At 44.4% G+C, this 15433-nt stretch overlaps 1 protein-coding gene across 1 annotated transcript in view; it reads right to left on the bottom strand.

Moving 5' to 3' along the window:
* Positions 1 to 896: 896 nt before the first annotated feature.
* Positions 897 to 15433, bottom strand: part of LOC130271334 (trypsin inhibitor ClTI-1-like) — a 57610-nt gene continuing 43073 nt past the window's right edge. Inside the window, exons 4-5 of the mRNA XM_056518243.1 lie at positions 10804 to 10916; positions 897 to 2434 (exon numbers count right to left, since the gene is read on the bottom strand). Of these exons, the coding sequence (XP_056374218.1) occupies positions 2389 to 2434; positions 10804 to 10916 (159 nt within the window). The 3' untranslated portion in view covers positions 897 to 2388. The remainder of the gene's footprint in view (positions 2435 to 10803; positions 10917 to 15433) is intronic.

Below are 15433 nucleotides of genomic sequence, written 5' to 3'. Positions count from 1 at the left end.
ATTTTTTATTTGTTAATTTTCTACCTTGAAATTGCTCTGTATTTTCTGCTCAGTCAGAGTCAAAGACTGGGAAGGCGTGTTCCCCAGCAGGCTGTGACATTGTCTGAAGCCACACAGGGGACAACTTCCTCACTTACTCTGCTACACAGCCCAGAGCAGTTCAGTGTGTGAGATGAGCTATGATTGGATAAGGCTGCGCACACACCCTCAGCATTTCCTGATTTTGGATTTCTGCTAGGCCAGCAGGAGTCCAAAGTCTGTGCAAGAGATGGGGGAGGAAATGTACTCTGGACAAGTAGGGAGACACCTAGTGGCAGCTTTTTTAAACACAAATAAAACATAGACAACTTTTATTTTTTATCTTAAAACAAAGTATTTTAGAAAGAGGCTTTATTTACCAATAGCAAAAATGTGTTTTAATGAGAGTGCCCATTTAGGTAATCCCATTTCTCCTGGACTCCACTGAAACTGTTCCAGTCTGATGGGGACCCATTTATCACTAATTTAATTTTAGAAAAGTAGTTTTTACTAAAATCTAAAACCAGTCTTTTAGTGTGATGTCATTTTTGTTATATTAAACCACACTGAAAAATCATGATAAGAAGAAGGGAGGTCAGTTGTCTCTACAGGGCTTTCACACATTGCTGAGTGCTAATTTTGGTAATGTTCAGAAGCCCCATAGAGAATGAATAGAGCTCTAGCTGTACATGTATGCTGCCACTCCTTCCATCTGGTAGATATAGTCACAGTGGGATAAAAAGAAACTGGATTATTGACAAAACTATATAATCCAAATTTATTTTCTTCTGCTAAGCCTATATACAGTATATATATATATCTCTATATTTATATATATACATATATATATATATATATATATATATATATATATATATACACACACACACTGCATATCGGCAGTCTCATGCTATCCCATCAGATACCTGGAGGCAGTACTCATGCTCATACACAAAACAAGGTGAACAGTTCTCTGGGAGGGGTACTCTATACCATTTACTCTCTAAATCTGAAGGGGCGTACTGTTCTAATAGGAGCTCTACTGTTTTGGTTTTTACAAGATTTCCTTTGATTTGGGGTACAACTATAATCCATTGCTGGTATTGGTGGAGGCTCCGCTGTTCATCTTTGGATAACCCCTTCGAGTATGATAGAAAACTATCACCATATATCAAAAAGGTGAAAGATGAGATGGAACACATAAACCAATATTGGCTATATTCAGTCATCTCATTAAAGTTGGGTTTACATGATGACTGAGCACACTGGTCACTGGTATATGGAATAATACGGTTAAAAAGTTATGCCTATATATACCATGCTGTGCCCATCTGCTTTCTGGACCTAACATAGTCTATTAGGGATTACATTTGGTCTATTTACAGAACCTATACTTTTATTTTGCATGACTCAAAATAGTGATCTATTGTGCTCTTTAGCCCTGCAACATGAAAATATATATAGGAAACAAATTGAACGTAGTCACTAGTAGACTTGTTCAGTGCATTAAAGTTTATTAGTAGACACAGGTGTAGTCCAGCTCACCTCCCAAGGTCGGTGCGCACGGACTGGCGTGGGCAACGCCGCTAATGGCAAACAGGAACAAAGGAGATGTCCAGCGCAGTTGATGCAGAACGTGCTCTTTATTAAAAATAAAACTTCACAGCGTGGTGAACATGGACACAGACATGTGACGCGTTTTGGCCTTTAAACGTCAGGCCTCAGTCAAAGGCACGTTCTGCATCAACTGCGCTGGACATCTCCTTTGTTCCTATTAAAGTTTATTGGTCTGCTGTGGGTAAGTTTTAAATAATGTTTAGCGGGGAGATTTTAGAGGTGACACACAATAATGTTGGGACATTACAATAACACAGCAGACATGATAACATGTTTGGTCAGTATTTTTGGTTTTGTGAGCAATGTTCCTTCTACAGGCAATCTACTTATATTTGCATAAGGTAGCAACACAAGAGAGTAGGTCACCTGATTTTTTTATTAAGTGTTCACCAATATTTTTCTCTTTCTTTGAGCTCTTGTGCTTCAAAGGTTGGTGACAAATAATTTAGGCCAGGGCTACAAGGCAACTCGAAGTTGAATTCAAGACACATGACCAAATAATGTGCGTGATTTATCTGCAACTTGATATCATATAACTATTTGAAGGTGCGATTTGGCTGCGAGGCACATGCAACACAAATATTAAAGCCTATACTGGTGAAATCATGTGTGTCTGCATTATTTACTATGTATTATACTTCCACCTTTGTACTGTACGTTGGAATTGTACAGAATTTATTTTTTACAAAGTGATTATTGATGTAAAAGAAAAAGGGCAGCCTCTCAAGCTCCTCAAGGTTTATTAGGAACACATCAGCATTCGCCTTTCCATTTGACTTGAACTTTCAGGCCATTGTCTCTGTGGAGAAAACAAATACGTTGCACAATGTTATCCATTAAGTGCCAGTATCACATTGACTTGTCATTAAGTACTCAGCCTCTTATAAATATTGATAGTGTTACCAAGCACTGCCAAGACTAGAAACACTACCCACTTGAGTGCAATACCACCTACACACCACTAAGTAATTATTCGGGTACGTGAGAAGTCAGTATTTTGTTGTTGTAGTAAATTATTATTTATTTTTGCTGCAACTCTGGTTCCTGACAATGAGAGCAATTGGATGTATGAAGGCCTTCTTGTGAGGGGAGAATCTCACCAAAGATTATGTCACACCTATACTAGAATACACATATATACATTAAGATATATATTTGCCTACACATACAGTATACATACAAAAACACTGTGGTTTATACATTCAGATGATATCCTGACTATTACCTCCAATGGATGCCTCTGATGTATTTCACTTTATAGGCATGTTACCCTCCCAACAGAGGCCAAAAGGATCCTTTTATGGTGTCCACTAAGTATATTGGGACCTATGGATAGGTTTAGTGTATATGTCTGGAGCTCATCTTGTGCATACGCCATACAACATATGCTGCAAACACAGTATGAGTGTACCCTTAAAGCTAGTTACAGTTTAATTTGTAGATAGCAGAGGTGCCTCTACAGTAGTGTAATAATAATGTAATAGTGTAAATATATCTATACGTTTTTTCTTATATTCCTAGCCTCTATTATTTTAGATTTATAAACAGTAAATATAGAACAAAACACAAGAGTAAATAAATACTTGCAGTTAGTGAGCACATTTGACACTTCAACAGTTTTCATAGCAGGCTTCACAACAGTACTAAATGTATATTAAGACACTCTTATTTCACTACAGTAGATCTCCACCTCTTTGTAGTTACCTACCTGTAACTTCCACATCAACTTAGAATCTTTTGTGTATTTTTTATACTGTGAATGACTATGGTTTACTAATACCTCATTCACTAAAAGTTGCCTATACACTATAAGCAGGTCCAGCCAACTGTTCAAGTGTATGACGGCCTCCCAAAGGGTTGTGTGGGTTGAATTATCACCCCTGTACCATATTGTTCTGGAAAGGATATGCCGATGCCAGAGCTGTCTGGCTGTGGCTAACTCCTCCTCTCCCCATAGAGAACACATGAACGTTCGGTTAAGTCAAACGTTTATATGTATGGGGAATTCAATAAAGATAACTGTTGGACAAAAATGAGAATGCATGGTATTTTAACATTGTACTGCATTTTGTTGCAGAACTCCAGTGTGAATTCTACAACCAAAATTTCAGAACCAATACTTAAAGGGGTACTCCGGTGAAAAACGTTTTTTTTTTTTTAAATTAACTGGTGCCAGAAAGTTAAACAGATTTGTAAATTACTTCTATTAGAAAATCTTAATCCTTCCTGTACTTATTAGCTGCTGAATACTACAGCGGAAATTATTTTCTAGAGGGGCAAGCTGTGCATAACTAGCTTGCCCCCTAACTGGTGAGCAGTAAGGGGTTAAGAAATATACAGGCAAGGTTTTTAGCCCCCTCCCCCGCCTGTAAAACTTGCCAGTGGCTATAGTGGTATGTCCCATGGGTGGGGGTGGGGGGGGGGGGGAAGGAGTGCACCAATCAGGGGTTTAGTAGTTTCCCGGGCTTTCAGGGGCCCTCCCCTGGGTATTTATAGCTGTAGTGCCTCCCTTCCCCCCTCAATCTGCCCAGGACCTGGAGTTTTGGCTGCTGGTTGGTATGTTGCTACCCCTTTATGGCCCGGATGGAGCAGGAGGGTGAGGGCTCGCATGCTCGCTTGTGGCTGAGCTGACCTCCCCTCCTGTTGCGCCCGAGGCGTGTTCGGGGGACTGGCGGACCTCTCCTCAGTCCCACTCTCCTTTTCCACTATAGTCCCTGAGAGCCCTGTCCCGCCCGTTCCTTTTGCCCTCTTCCCTGCCCGTGGCCAAGCCCTCTCTCCTGCCTGAGCTTTGAGCCTTTCCTCGGGCATGCTCCTTATGAGCGCGCTCTGCTTTCCTCCTTGTCCCCCTCCTTGCCCCCCCCCCCATCTCCTTTTCCTCCCTGTTGCAGTCCCCTCCGTTTATTATATCCGCTGGGTCCCAGTTGCTATTAGCAACCAGGACACATACTAATGCCGGACATCGCCGATCGGGCAGATGTCCGGCATCACCTCTTTAGACGCGGCGATCAAAGTTGATTGCCGCATCTGAAAGTGAAATTACAAGCATCCCGGCTGCTCAGTCGGGCTGATCGGGACCATTGCGATAAAATCGCAATGTCCTGATCAGCTGGGACGCAGCAGGAGGGTCACTCACCTGCCTCCTGCGCGTCCGCTCGTTGATTGATTGCTCCAAGCCTGAAATTCAGGCTTGAGCAATCAATCATTGATAACACCGATCATTGCCATGTTAATACATGGCAAGTGATCGGTGTCAGGATCAGTGTGTGCAGTGTTATAGCTCCTAGGGGAGCTATAGCATTGCAAACAACAAAACAAAAACAAAAAAAAAAGAAATGAATAAATAAAGTTAAGTTACTAAAGATCATTAACCCTTTCGATAATAAACGTTTGGTTCACCCCCCTTTTTTCCCCATCCATATAAAAAAATAAATAAATACATAAAATACTGTATATTACACACATACACATATGTGGTATCGCCGCGTGCATCCATGTCCAAAGTATATAAATATATCATGTCATTTGAAGCGCTCCGTCTATGGCGTACGCGCAAAAAAATATACATAAAAAAATTAAAATAATAAATAAAATTTAATTAAAAAAATAAAATAAAGTAAAATAAAATAAATAAATAAAAATTAAATAATAAATAATAAATAATTAAATAAATGATAAGATTAACTAAATACATAAAATACATAAATAAATAATATAAGTATTAATTGAATAAATACATTTCACAGTCAAAACTAGCGTATTTTGCTAACTTTTTCTACCGTATACATGAATAAACAGCGATCCCAAAATCCGCTCTAAACGACAAGGGTACTGCGGACAACTTCAGATCACGGCGCAAACTATTTGAGCCCTCATACCGTCTTCACTCATTTACCCAGCTCCTCACCCCACCACACTAGTACCCCCCTCCCCCCTTATCTCCCCCTGCCCACTGCTGCCGCCCCCCTTTTTCCTCATGCTTTTCCAGTGCTCCCCATGGTTCTTGCAGCCACTGTGCCCGCCCCCCCCCCCCCCCCGCCTCCCCATCACCTCTCCGCCCCGAGTTCCCAAACCTCCCCCCCTCCTGCTGCAGCTGCTGTCGTCCTTCTTCCTCCTGCCTCTCCAATGCCCTCCGTGGAGGGGTAGGGAGTGCGGCGGCGGAGTGTCCGCGACCCGGCGGTCTCCAGCGTGCCTTTCCCACGCCTGCGGCGATGGTGAAGTGGTTCCTCCAGCTGTTGTCCTTCTTCATCTTCTGGAATTGGTGAATGTCTGATGTGGGGCTTGGCCCCTTCCCCGGTTAGTGTGCTTATGTCTGCGTTCTGTGCAGTGTTCGTCCTTTTGTTTCTGTGTGTTTGTTGAGTTTGGGTCTCGGATATGGGTGTATGTCTGTGTTGGTCTCTGGTTGGAAGTTGGGTACGTCTCTTCTTGACGGGGTGCTTTGGTAGGGTATCATTTTCTGCGGTGCGCGCTTGGGTGAGTGGTCTTTTGGCCTTACGCTCTGGGTGGCCGGGGTTTGGCGGGCTTAGCTCCCAAGGCTTGTTCCTTCTCCTGAATTGGTGGCTGCCACCCAGTTACGGTTTTGTTTCTTTAGTTCTTCTCCCCCTTTGTTTGGTTTATCTCTCCGTCTTTGGTTGTAGTCTCTCTCTCCGCTGCTCCGTTTGTCCTGGTGTATTTGTCTGATGTTTTTTCCTGTTTTGCTCCCAATCTCAGGTAGGCATGGGACTCCTGTATGTCAGGCTGGGTGCTTTAGCTGATGTGGCGGTGGGTAGGTTTCGCTTGAGTCTCCGGTGGGTAGGTTTCGCTTGAGTCTCCGTTTGTCTTGCCTTGTTAGTTCTTCTGTTCGTGGTGGTATTCCGGAGGGTGATTCTCCTGTGCTCTACGCTTGTTGGAGTGTGGTTTGTTGCTGCAAGGCTGACACGCAACTTCGTGAAGCGTACCATATTTTGTGCTCGCTTCAGCAGCACATATGTTAAAATTGGAACGATACAGTAAAGATTAGCGTGGCTTCCGCATGTCGCGTTGGTGTTGGTCTGCTGCTTTCCTGTGGTCAGGGAGTGATTGCGTTTTCTCTGTTTTGGTTTCCTTGGGGCTCGCTAGGTGCCCTGGTTCCGGTCTTTGCTAGTTTACTGAACGTTCCACGGGGAATATGGTTCTGGGCTGAGTTTTTTCCTGCAGGTTGTCTCTGGCTGCCGAGGGTGTGTGGGGTCTGTGCCCCCGCATATGTGCCCCGGGTGCGCTAAGGGCTGATGTTTCAGTTGCTTGGGGTTTTTCATGAGTCGTGCAGTGGACAGGCCTGCTTTCAGTCCCCCGTTGTGGCTCACGGGGAGCTCGCTCTGTTCTCAGATGTGGCTGATTTGGTTGGTTGTTGGTGTGGTGTTTTTCCAGTGGTACTGCGGGGTGGTTTACCCCTGGGTCTTGGTAGTCGGGGGGTTTCTGCCATGCTTGGGTTTTGTTTGCGCTTTTCCCTTGGTGTTGGTTGTGGGACTTTGGGTGCTTGCATCGGCAGCTCATGTTCTAGAATTGTAACGGTACTGTGTGGGTTGACGTGGCCCCTGCGCTTGGTTGCGCTCTAATTTGGTGATACTTTTCTTCTTTTCTAGGGTGTGATTTGAGTGATCGTGGCGTGTTGTCGGTCTGACATTCGGGGCGTTGTCACTGCTATTATCTCTTTTTCGGCTTTCTTCCTGTGCTCGGTTTGTTGCACCCAGTTCTTCGCTGTTTGGAGTTACGATTTATTTTGGGACTATGCTCCCTGGGGTCGGTACTGGGTGTTGATGCTTTGTCCCGTTTTCTCTGGCAGTGGTTCCGGAGGTTGCTCCCTCGGGTGGAGTTGGAAGGTTTGCTCATGTGGCTGGCCCATGGGTCATTGTGCAGAGTGGTGTATTTCTATGTCCGCTTTGGTGGGTCCTCCGCTTTGGTTGGTGTTGCGAGTGCTTGGTGTTGGTGTGGAGGCCGGGATGTCTACAGTCGAGGAGGGTCCCGGTGGTTCCAAATGTCTGTGGATAGGGGATTTGTTTTTCATACCTGGAATGCCCCTTGTGGTAACCTTACGAGGCTCTGATGTTTGATTTCCTATTTCGTTTTCATAGGATGTGATAACGGAAGTTAACTGCTGTGTCACCTCTCCAAGGAGGTTCGAGATTTGGGCTGTGTTCTCCGTGCATCCAAATAACATTCTTAGTGTGTGACGCTGGGTATCTTCACCTGTTCATGTGAATCACCTGCTAATAAAAAAAAAAAAAAAAAGTTGGGTGGCTTTCCCGCTGTGCTGCGATCCAGTGGGGTGCGGTTGCCGCACGGCACATGGCAGGGGGTGATTTTCTTTTCTGCTTTGCGGTTGGTGTATACCTAGGGGCTGGGCCCGCGAGTGGGTGGCCTTGCTGTCGGTGACCGGTTTTTCCTATCAGTTTTTGGGTCGCTTGGTGGCGGCTGCAAGTCGGGTTTTTGGTTGTCGCTTTTGCGTAGCTTTTTCTGATCCGAGGTTTTGCGCTAGCTTTTTTCAGGGCTATGTGGATGGGGCACTTTCTTTCTCCTGGTCTCCTTCCATGAGATTTGGGTGTCTGTGTTTTTGGGTGCCTAATTTGTGCGTTTCACGAACAAAAAACAAAAAAAGGCCTGTCGGTCCGAGACTGCTTAGGCGATCCGGGACACGCAGCTTGTGCTGCATGAGGGTCCGCGAATGACTGTTTTTTTCCGTTGTCATCCTATTGTTGACTGGGCGGCGGTGGGGCCCCCCCTTTTTTTCTTTTTTGTGCTGCGGCACTCTTCGATGTATGGGCGAGTGGAGTTCACACGAGTTATTTAAAAAAAATTTTAAAAAATGGTCCTGGCGGCAGGTACCTCAGATTTCCTGGAGAGGAAAAGTGTTGGGCGGATTTCCTGGAGAGGAAATGTGTTGGGCGGATTTCCTGGAGAGGAAATGTGTTGGGCGGATTTCCTGGAGAGGAAATGTGTTGGGTGTATTTCCTGGAGAGGAAATGTGTTGGTTGTGTCCGGGGGGCTGCGGTGGCCCAAGGTGTTGGCTATCCAGTATCTCTTGGGTGGGGGTCGGAGCCCAGTGTAGGGCTAACTGGTCTCCTCCGTGGCGGTAAGAAGACGGTGAAAGCGGGATCAACCCGGGGTAGACCTCCACACAGGATGGTGTGGCAGGACCTCTCGGGTTGGTAAGAAGCCAATTGGTGTCTTTGTTACAGTTAAATTGTTATTTATATAAGTAATTTTATAAATAAAGCTGTGGCCGATTCCCACCCACGGAAAAGTAAAATTGTTGTTGTGTCCGTTATTATTTAATTATTTATTGTAGTAAGGGGGAGTTATAGCCTGCTAGGAGCTAATTGGGTCTCAACAGTCTGGAGGGGCAAGCTGTGCATAACTAGCTTGCCCCCTGACTGGTGAGCAGTAAGGGGTTAAGAAATATACAGGCAAGGTTTTTAGCCCCCTCCTCCGCCTGTAAAACTTGCCAGTGGCTATAGTGGTATGTCCCATGGGTGGGGGGGAAGGAGTGCACCAATCAGGGGTTTAATAGTTTCCCGGGCTTTCAGGGGCCCTCCCCTGGGTATTTATAGCTGTGGTGCCTCCCTTCCCCCCTCAATCTGCCCAGGACCCAGAGTTTTGCCCTCCCTCCCTCCCTTTTTTGTATCTCTGTTTATTGTAAGTCACAGCTTGGTGGTAAGAAGAGGGTGAAAGCGGGGTCAACCCAGGGTAGACCTCCACACAGGAGTGGCAGCACCTCTCGGGTTGATAAGAAGCCAATCGGTGTCTTTGTTACAGTTAAATTGTTATTTATATAAGTAATTTTATAAATAAAGCTGTGGCCGATTCCCACCCATGGAAAAGTTAAATTGTTGTTGTGTCCGTTATTATTTAATTATTTATTGTAGTAAGGGGGAGGGGGAGTTATAGCCTGCTAGGAGCTAATTGGGTCTCAACAGTTTTTGAAACACAGAGCTGTCTGCTGACATTATGAGCACTTCTGTTCACTCTCTGTCCATTTTAGGAACTGTCCAGAGCAGCATATGTTTGCTATGGGGATTTCCTTTTACTCTGGACAGTTCCTAAAATGGATAGAGATGTCAGCAGAGAGCACTGTGCTCATGATGTCAGCAGACAGCTCTGTGTTTCAAACGAAAAATAATTTCCACTGTAGTATTCAGCTGCTAATAAGTACAGGTGGGATTAAGATTTTTTAATAGAAGTAATTTACAAATCTGTTTAACTTTCTGGCACCAGTTGATTTAAAAAAATAAATAAAAAAAAAACAGTTTTTCAACGGAGTACCCCTTTAATGTATTAGAACAAATATTATGACATCCTTAGGTTTCATTTTCCCTTGGCAATTTTGGATATCTGCCACTGCAGTTGTTAAGCCAAAGTCAGAAGTCTATTCAAAAGGAATGGGAAAAATAAAGGAAGGACTTCTCCTTCCTACTGGATCCACTTCTAAAAACTGCAGTGGCACAAAACTGCCAAATAGAAATACAGCCTAATCCAGATTCATGCAAATTGATTTTCCAATAGCTGAAGATGCACCATAGTATAAATGTCATGTGATATATATGATGATATACCATAGGCTTTATCTAAATTACAATTTTGCATGCATTTGAAGATTTATTTGTACCCATTGTTGTTTTGCCATGATATATGCATGTCCCTATTTTGACAATAACATTTATGCTGCCCAGTTTGCTATTGATATGACTACACTAGCAGCCTGCAGAGTTGGGACTCGCTGCAGATTGTCTGGCATCTTGTCCACAGTGCTCTCTGCTGACACCTCTGTCCATGTCAGGAACTGTCCAGAGCAGCATAGGTTTGCTATGAGGATTTTCTCCTGCTCTGGACAGTTCCTGATACGGGCATCAGGTGTCAGCAGAGAGCCCTGTGGACAAGACAAAAAAGAAATTAAAAAAGAAAAGAATTTCCTCTTTAGCATACAGCTGCTAAAAAGTACTGGAAGAATAAAGATTTTTTTTAATAAAAGTAATTTACAAATCTGTTTAACTTTCTGGCACCAGTTGATTAAAACATTTTTTTCCACCGGAGTACCCCTTTAAGTTCTATCTTGTACTGCATGCTTTTTTATACCAGCGTTTCTGGCAGATCCAATAGCATAGACCAACTGACAGATCCATTTAAATACATAGTAATTACATAGGGATAAACAACTACCTGTTGGAGGAGCACAGCATACACTCATTGGAGTATGTTTTTCCATCTGTTCCACAAACAGGGTTAAAATCTCTTGTGCATCCTGGTATCTGATCATATAAGTAGCATTTTGGCTGGAATGAAATGACATAACAAATTATAAAAGGGAATGATAAGATCTATTCAATAAAAGCTTTTATCCGCAACTACCTGGCATGGTAGGCAAATAGGGATCTTTTGCTCCCTCTACAAAAGAAAAATGATTCAATTACAGCAAGAATCATTGGGACATTTGATACATAGGCTCAGGAAGTATGATGTATACGCATCTTTTGGTTCATGTTAACCCTTTCAGGACTCAACGTTTTTTCCGTTTTTGCACTTTCGGTTTTTCCGCCTCACCTTCTAAAAATCATAACCCTTTCAGTTTTCCACTTACAGACTTATATGAGGGCTTGTTTTATGCACTACCAATTTTACTTTGTAATGACATCAGTCATTTAATCACAAATTCTATGGCAAAACCAAAAAATATATATTTGTGGGACAAAATTGAAAAAACAAACAAAAAAAACGCCATTATGTAATTTTCAGCGGCTTCCATTTCCACACAGTTCATTTTTCAGTAAAATTGTCCTTATCTTTATTCTGTAGGTCCTTACGATTACAAGGATACCCAATTTATATAGGTTTTATTTCATTACACCACTTAAAAAAAATTATAACTACATGCACCAAAATTTGTATTTTTAAAATTGTCATCTTCTGACCCCTATAATTTTTAAATTTTTCCGCATACAGGGTTATATGAGGGCTCCCTTTTTGAGCGGTGGACTGTAGATTTTATCTGTACCATTTTTGTTTTGATGGGACTTTTTGATCGCTTTTTATAAATTTTTTTAGGGTATACAAAATGACCAAAAAAACGCACTTTTGGACTTTGGAATTTTTTTTTTACGTATACGTCATTAACCGTGCGGTTTAATTAACATAACATTTTTATAGTTCGGACATTTATGCATGCGGTTATACCACATATGTTTATTTTTGTCTACATATTTTATTTTTTAATGGGGAAGGGGGGGTGATTCAAGCTTTAATTAGAGAAGGGGATAAATCACTTTATTAACTTTTTTTTACTTCTTTTACACAATTTTTTGTCCCCATAACATGCATCTTCTGATTACATACACTGTTCAATGTTATGCCATAGTATAGCATTGATCAGTGTTATAAGTGCTCTGCTGCTCCCGCCTGCTGAGCAGGCATGGAGCAGCAGATCACCGAGCGGACAGAGAGGAGGAAGGTAGGGACCCTCCCGCATCCTCCCAGCTGTTCGGAACGCTGCGATTTCACCGCAATAGTCCCGAACAGCCCGACTGAGCTGCTGGGATACTTTTACCTTCACTGTAGATGCGCGGTAAACTTTGATCGCCGCGTCTATGGGGTTAATGCCAGGCATTACCGCAATCTGTGATGTCCGGCATTAGACACGGGTCCTGGTGGCAGATAGCCACCGGGACCACCCAGCTATGAAGTGGGGGTCAGCCCTTAAGCTTGTGTCATAGCAGGGAAGCGGGTGCAGGGCGTACAGATAAGCCCAGCGTCCTAAAGAGGTTAAGGGATGACCCCCACGGAACCTGAGCTATTACCAGAGAAAACTGAAATCACTTAGGGGATTAAAGGGGTACTCCGCCCCTAGACATCCCCTATCCAAGGATAGGGGATAAGATCTCTGATCGTGAAGGTCCCGCCGGCGGGGACCCCCGCAATCTCTCCTGCAGCCCCTAGTCATCTGCAGCACGGACCCAAAGTTTGCTCCGTGCCTAATGACTCACGATACATGGGCTGGCGGTTCGTGACATCATGGCCCCACCCCTTGTGATGTCACACACCGCCCCCTTAATGCAAGCCTATGGGAGGGGGTCTGGCCACCCCACACCCCTCCCATAGACTTCCATTAAGGGGACGGGGTGTGATGTCACAAGGGTGTGGAGCATGATGTCAAGAGGGGGCGGGGCCGCAACATCACAAACTGCCAGCCCCTGTATCGTGAGTCATCAGGCATGGAGCAAACTTCGGCTCTGTGCTGCAGATGACTAGGGGCTGCAGGAGAGATTGTGGGGGTCCCCAGCAGCGGGACCTCTGCGATCAGACATCTTATCCCCTATCCTTGGATAGGGGATAAGATGTTTAGGGGCGGAGTACCCCTTTAATCAGTTTTATTAAAACATTTGTTTACTTTTTTTTAAGTCTCCATAGCTTCCTTATTTGATTGCTAATACTGATCAGTAACATCGGAAATCTAGTTCTCTGTTCTGCCAGAAGGCATACCATTGGAGAAGACCGCCGGAACTGGCAAGGAGGCAGATGGGGAGACCTCCGGTCACCATCTTGAATCATAAGATTGCAGATTGTATCACAGGTGGTCTGATGAATCTCTTTAAGCCCCCATAACATTTCAGATGCCATGACTAGTATTGATCATGACATCTGAATGGTTAATGGTGGGCATCAGAGTGATCACTGATAATAGCTGGGACCTGCGGTCTATTAAGCGAGCACAAGGTGTAAATGTATGCCCTGATGCTCTAAGTACCAGGCAACTCTGTATAAGTCTATGGGAAAGTGGTTGTCTGCACACAATCAAAAGCCATTCAGGGCTCCCGACAGGGAATTTAAAAGTGAAAGTAAAAGTACACTGTACATCGCAGGGGAGTGGAGCTTGCCACCCGCTCCCCTGCCTAAATACTTCTGATCGCATGGGCTCTCAGAAGTGAGACCCGGTGCGATCAATCCCTCAGCCCCTGTACTATTACCCCCAACATGGAACAGACTCCTGCAGCTGGGGGAACTACTACTCCCACCATGGAAACAAGTCTGTTCCAAGATGGGAATAGTAGTAGTCCCTCAGCACTGCATGAGTCTGCTGATGTTACCTCTTCTGAGCATGCTCAGAAGTAATAATGGATATTATAAACCGAGTGCAAACGGATGACATTAAAAGGCTCATCCGTGTGCCATAGACTTCAATGTTAAAATTTCAACGGCCGTCATTCCACCGTTATTTTTGACGGGACAAAAATTTGTGCATGCACCGTCTTTTGTGGCATCAAAAAAATAATGCCCGTTAGTCATAACGGGCTATAAAGGGTGATAACGGATAATCAAAAAATCCCATAGACTTGAATGGTATTTGTTAACAGCTGTTTTTACGGGTTTTTCTAACAGAACTTTGTAATGGGTCTTTTAACAGAGCAACAGTTTAGTGTGAAAGGAGCCTACGATTAGCTCCCTCACATCTATATATAAAACTCAATGTGTGTATGTATGTTCCAGCATCACGTCCAAACGGATAAAGATAATAACATGAAACTTGGCACACATGTTACAAATATGTCAACAACAAACATAGGATAGGTAATTTAAAGGGGTACTCCGGTGCTTACACATCTTATCCCCTATCCAAAGGATAGGGGATAAGATGCCTGATCGCGGGAGTCCCGCAGCTGGGGACGCCCGGGATCATGCACGCGGCACCCTGTTTGTAATCAGTCCCCGGAGCGTGTTCGCTCCGGGTCCGATTACGGTCGACGGCAGGGTCGGCGGCATGTGACGTCACGCCTCCGCCCCCGTGTGACGTCACGCTCCGCCTCTCAATGCAAGCCTACGGGAGGGGGCGTAATAGCTATCATGCCCCCTCCCGTAGGCTTACATTGAGGGGCGGAGCGTGATGTCACGCGGTGGCGTGACATCACACGCCGCCGGCCCTGCGGTCGACCGTAATCAGACCCGGAGCGAACACGCTCCGGGGACTGATTACAAACGGGGTGCCGCGTGCATGATCCCGGGCGTCCCCAGCTGCGGGACTCCCGCGATCAGGCATCTTATCCCCTATCCTTTGGATAGGGGATAAGATGTGTAAGCACCGGAGTACCCCTTTAACTCTTACTCACCCCCATTTGCCAGGGTCGGGGTTTTTGTTTAAAGTCCCATACAGGTCTATTGGAAATATATGTTACTGCATAACTTCCAAACGGCTTGAGATATTTCGATAATACTTGGTCACATGTTATTTATATGTCCACTAAAAATAAAGGATAGTTAATTTAACCCTTAACTACCCCATTTGTAAGGGCCGGGGTTTTTGTTTAAAGTCCCATGCAAATCTACGGGAAATGTATGTTCCCGCATAACTTCTGTACATATTACTTGTCAAGAAGATAGGATATGAGGACGGTATATGAGCACAGGATATGAGGACGGGATATGAGGACGAGATATGAGGACGGGATATGAGGACAGGATATGAGGACGGGATATGAGGACGGGATATGAGGTCGGGATATGAGGTCGGGATATGAGGTCGGGATATGAGGTCGGGATATGAGGACAGGATATGAGGACGGGATATGAGGACGGGATATGAGGTCAGGATATGAGGACGGGATATGAGGACGGGATATGAGGACGGGATAGGAGGTTGGGATAGGAGGTTGAGATATCAGGACAGGATATGGGGTTGGAATATGACAACAATATATAAGGTTGGGATTTGAAGTCAAAAGCTTCCTCCTTTGTTGATTTTCCTCCCCAACAAGGATTAGGAAGGAAAAAGCAGACAGGATATGAGGACGGGATATGAGGACAG

The sequence above is a fragment of the Hyla sarda genome, chromosome 1, assembly GCF_029499605.1.
Source record: "Hyla sarda isolate aHylSar1 chromosome 1, aHylSar1.hap1, whole genome shotgun sequence".
NCBI lineage: Eukaryota > Metazoa > Chordata > Amphibia > Anura > Hylidae > Hyla > Hyla sarda.
Note: the sequence above shows the minus strand (reverse complement) of the source record. Positions and strands in the feature narration are given on the sequence as shown.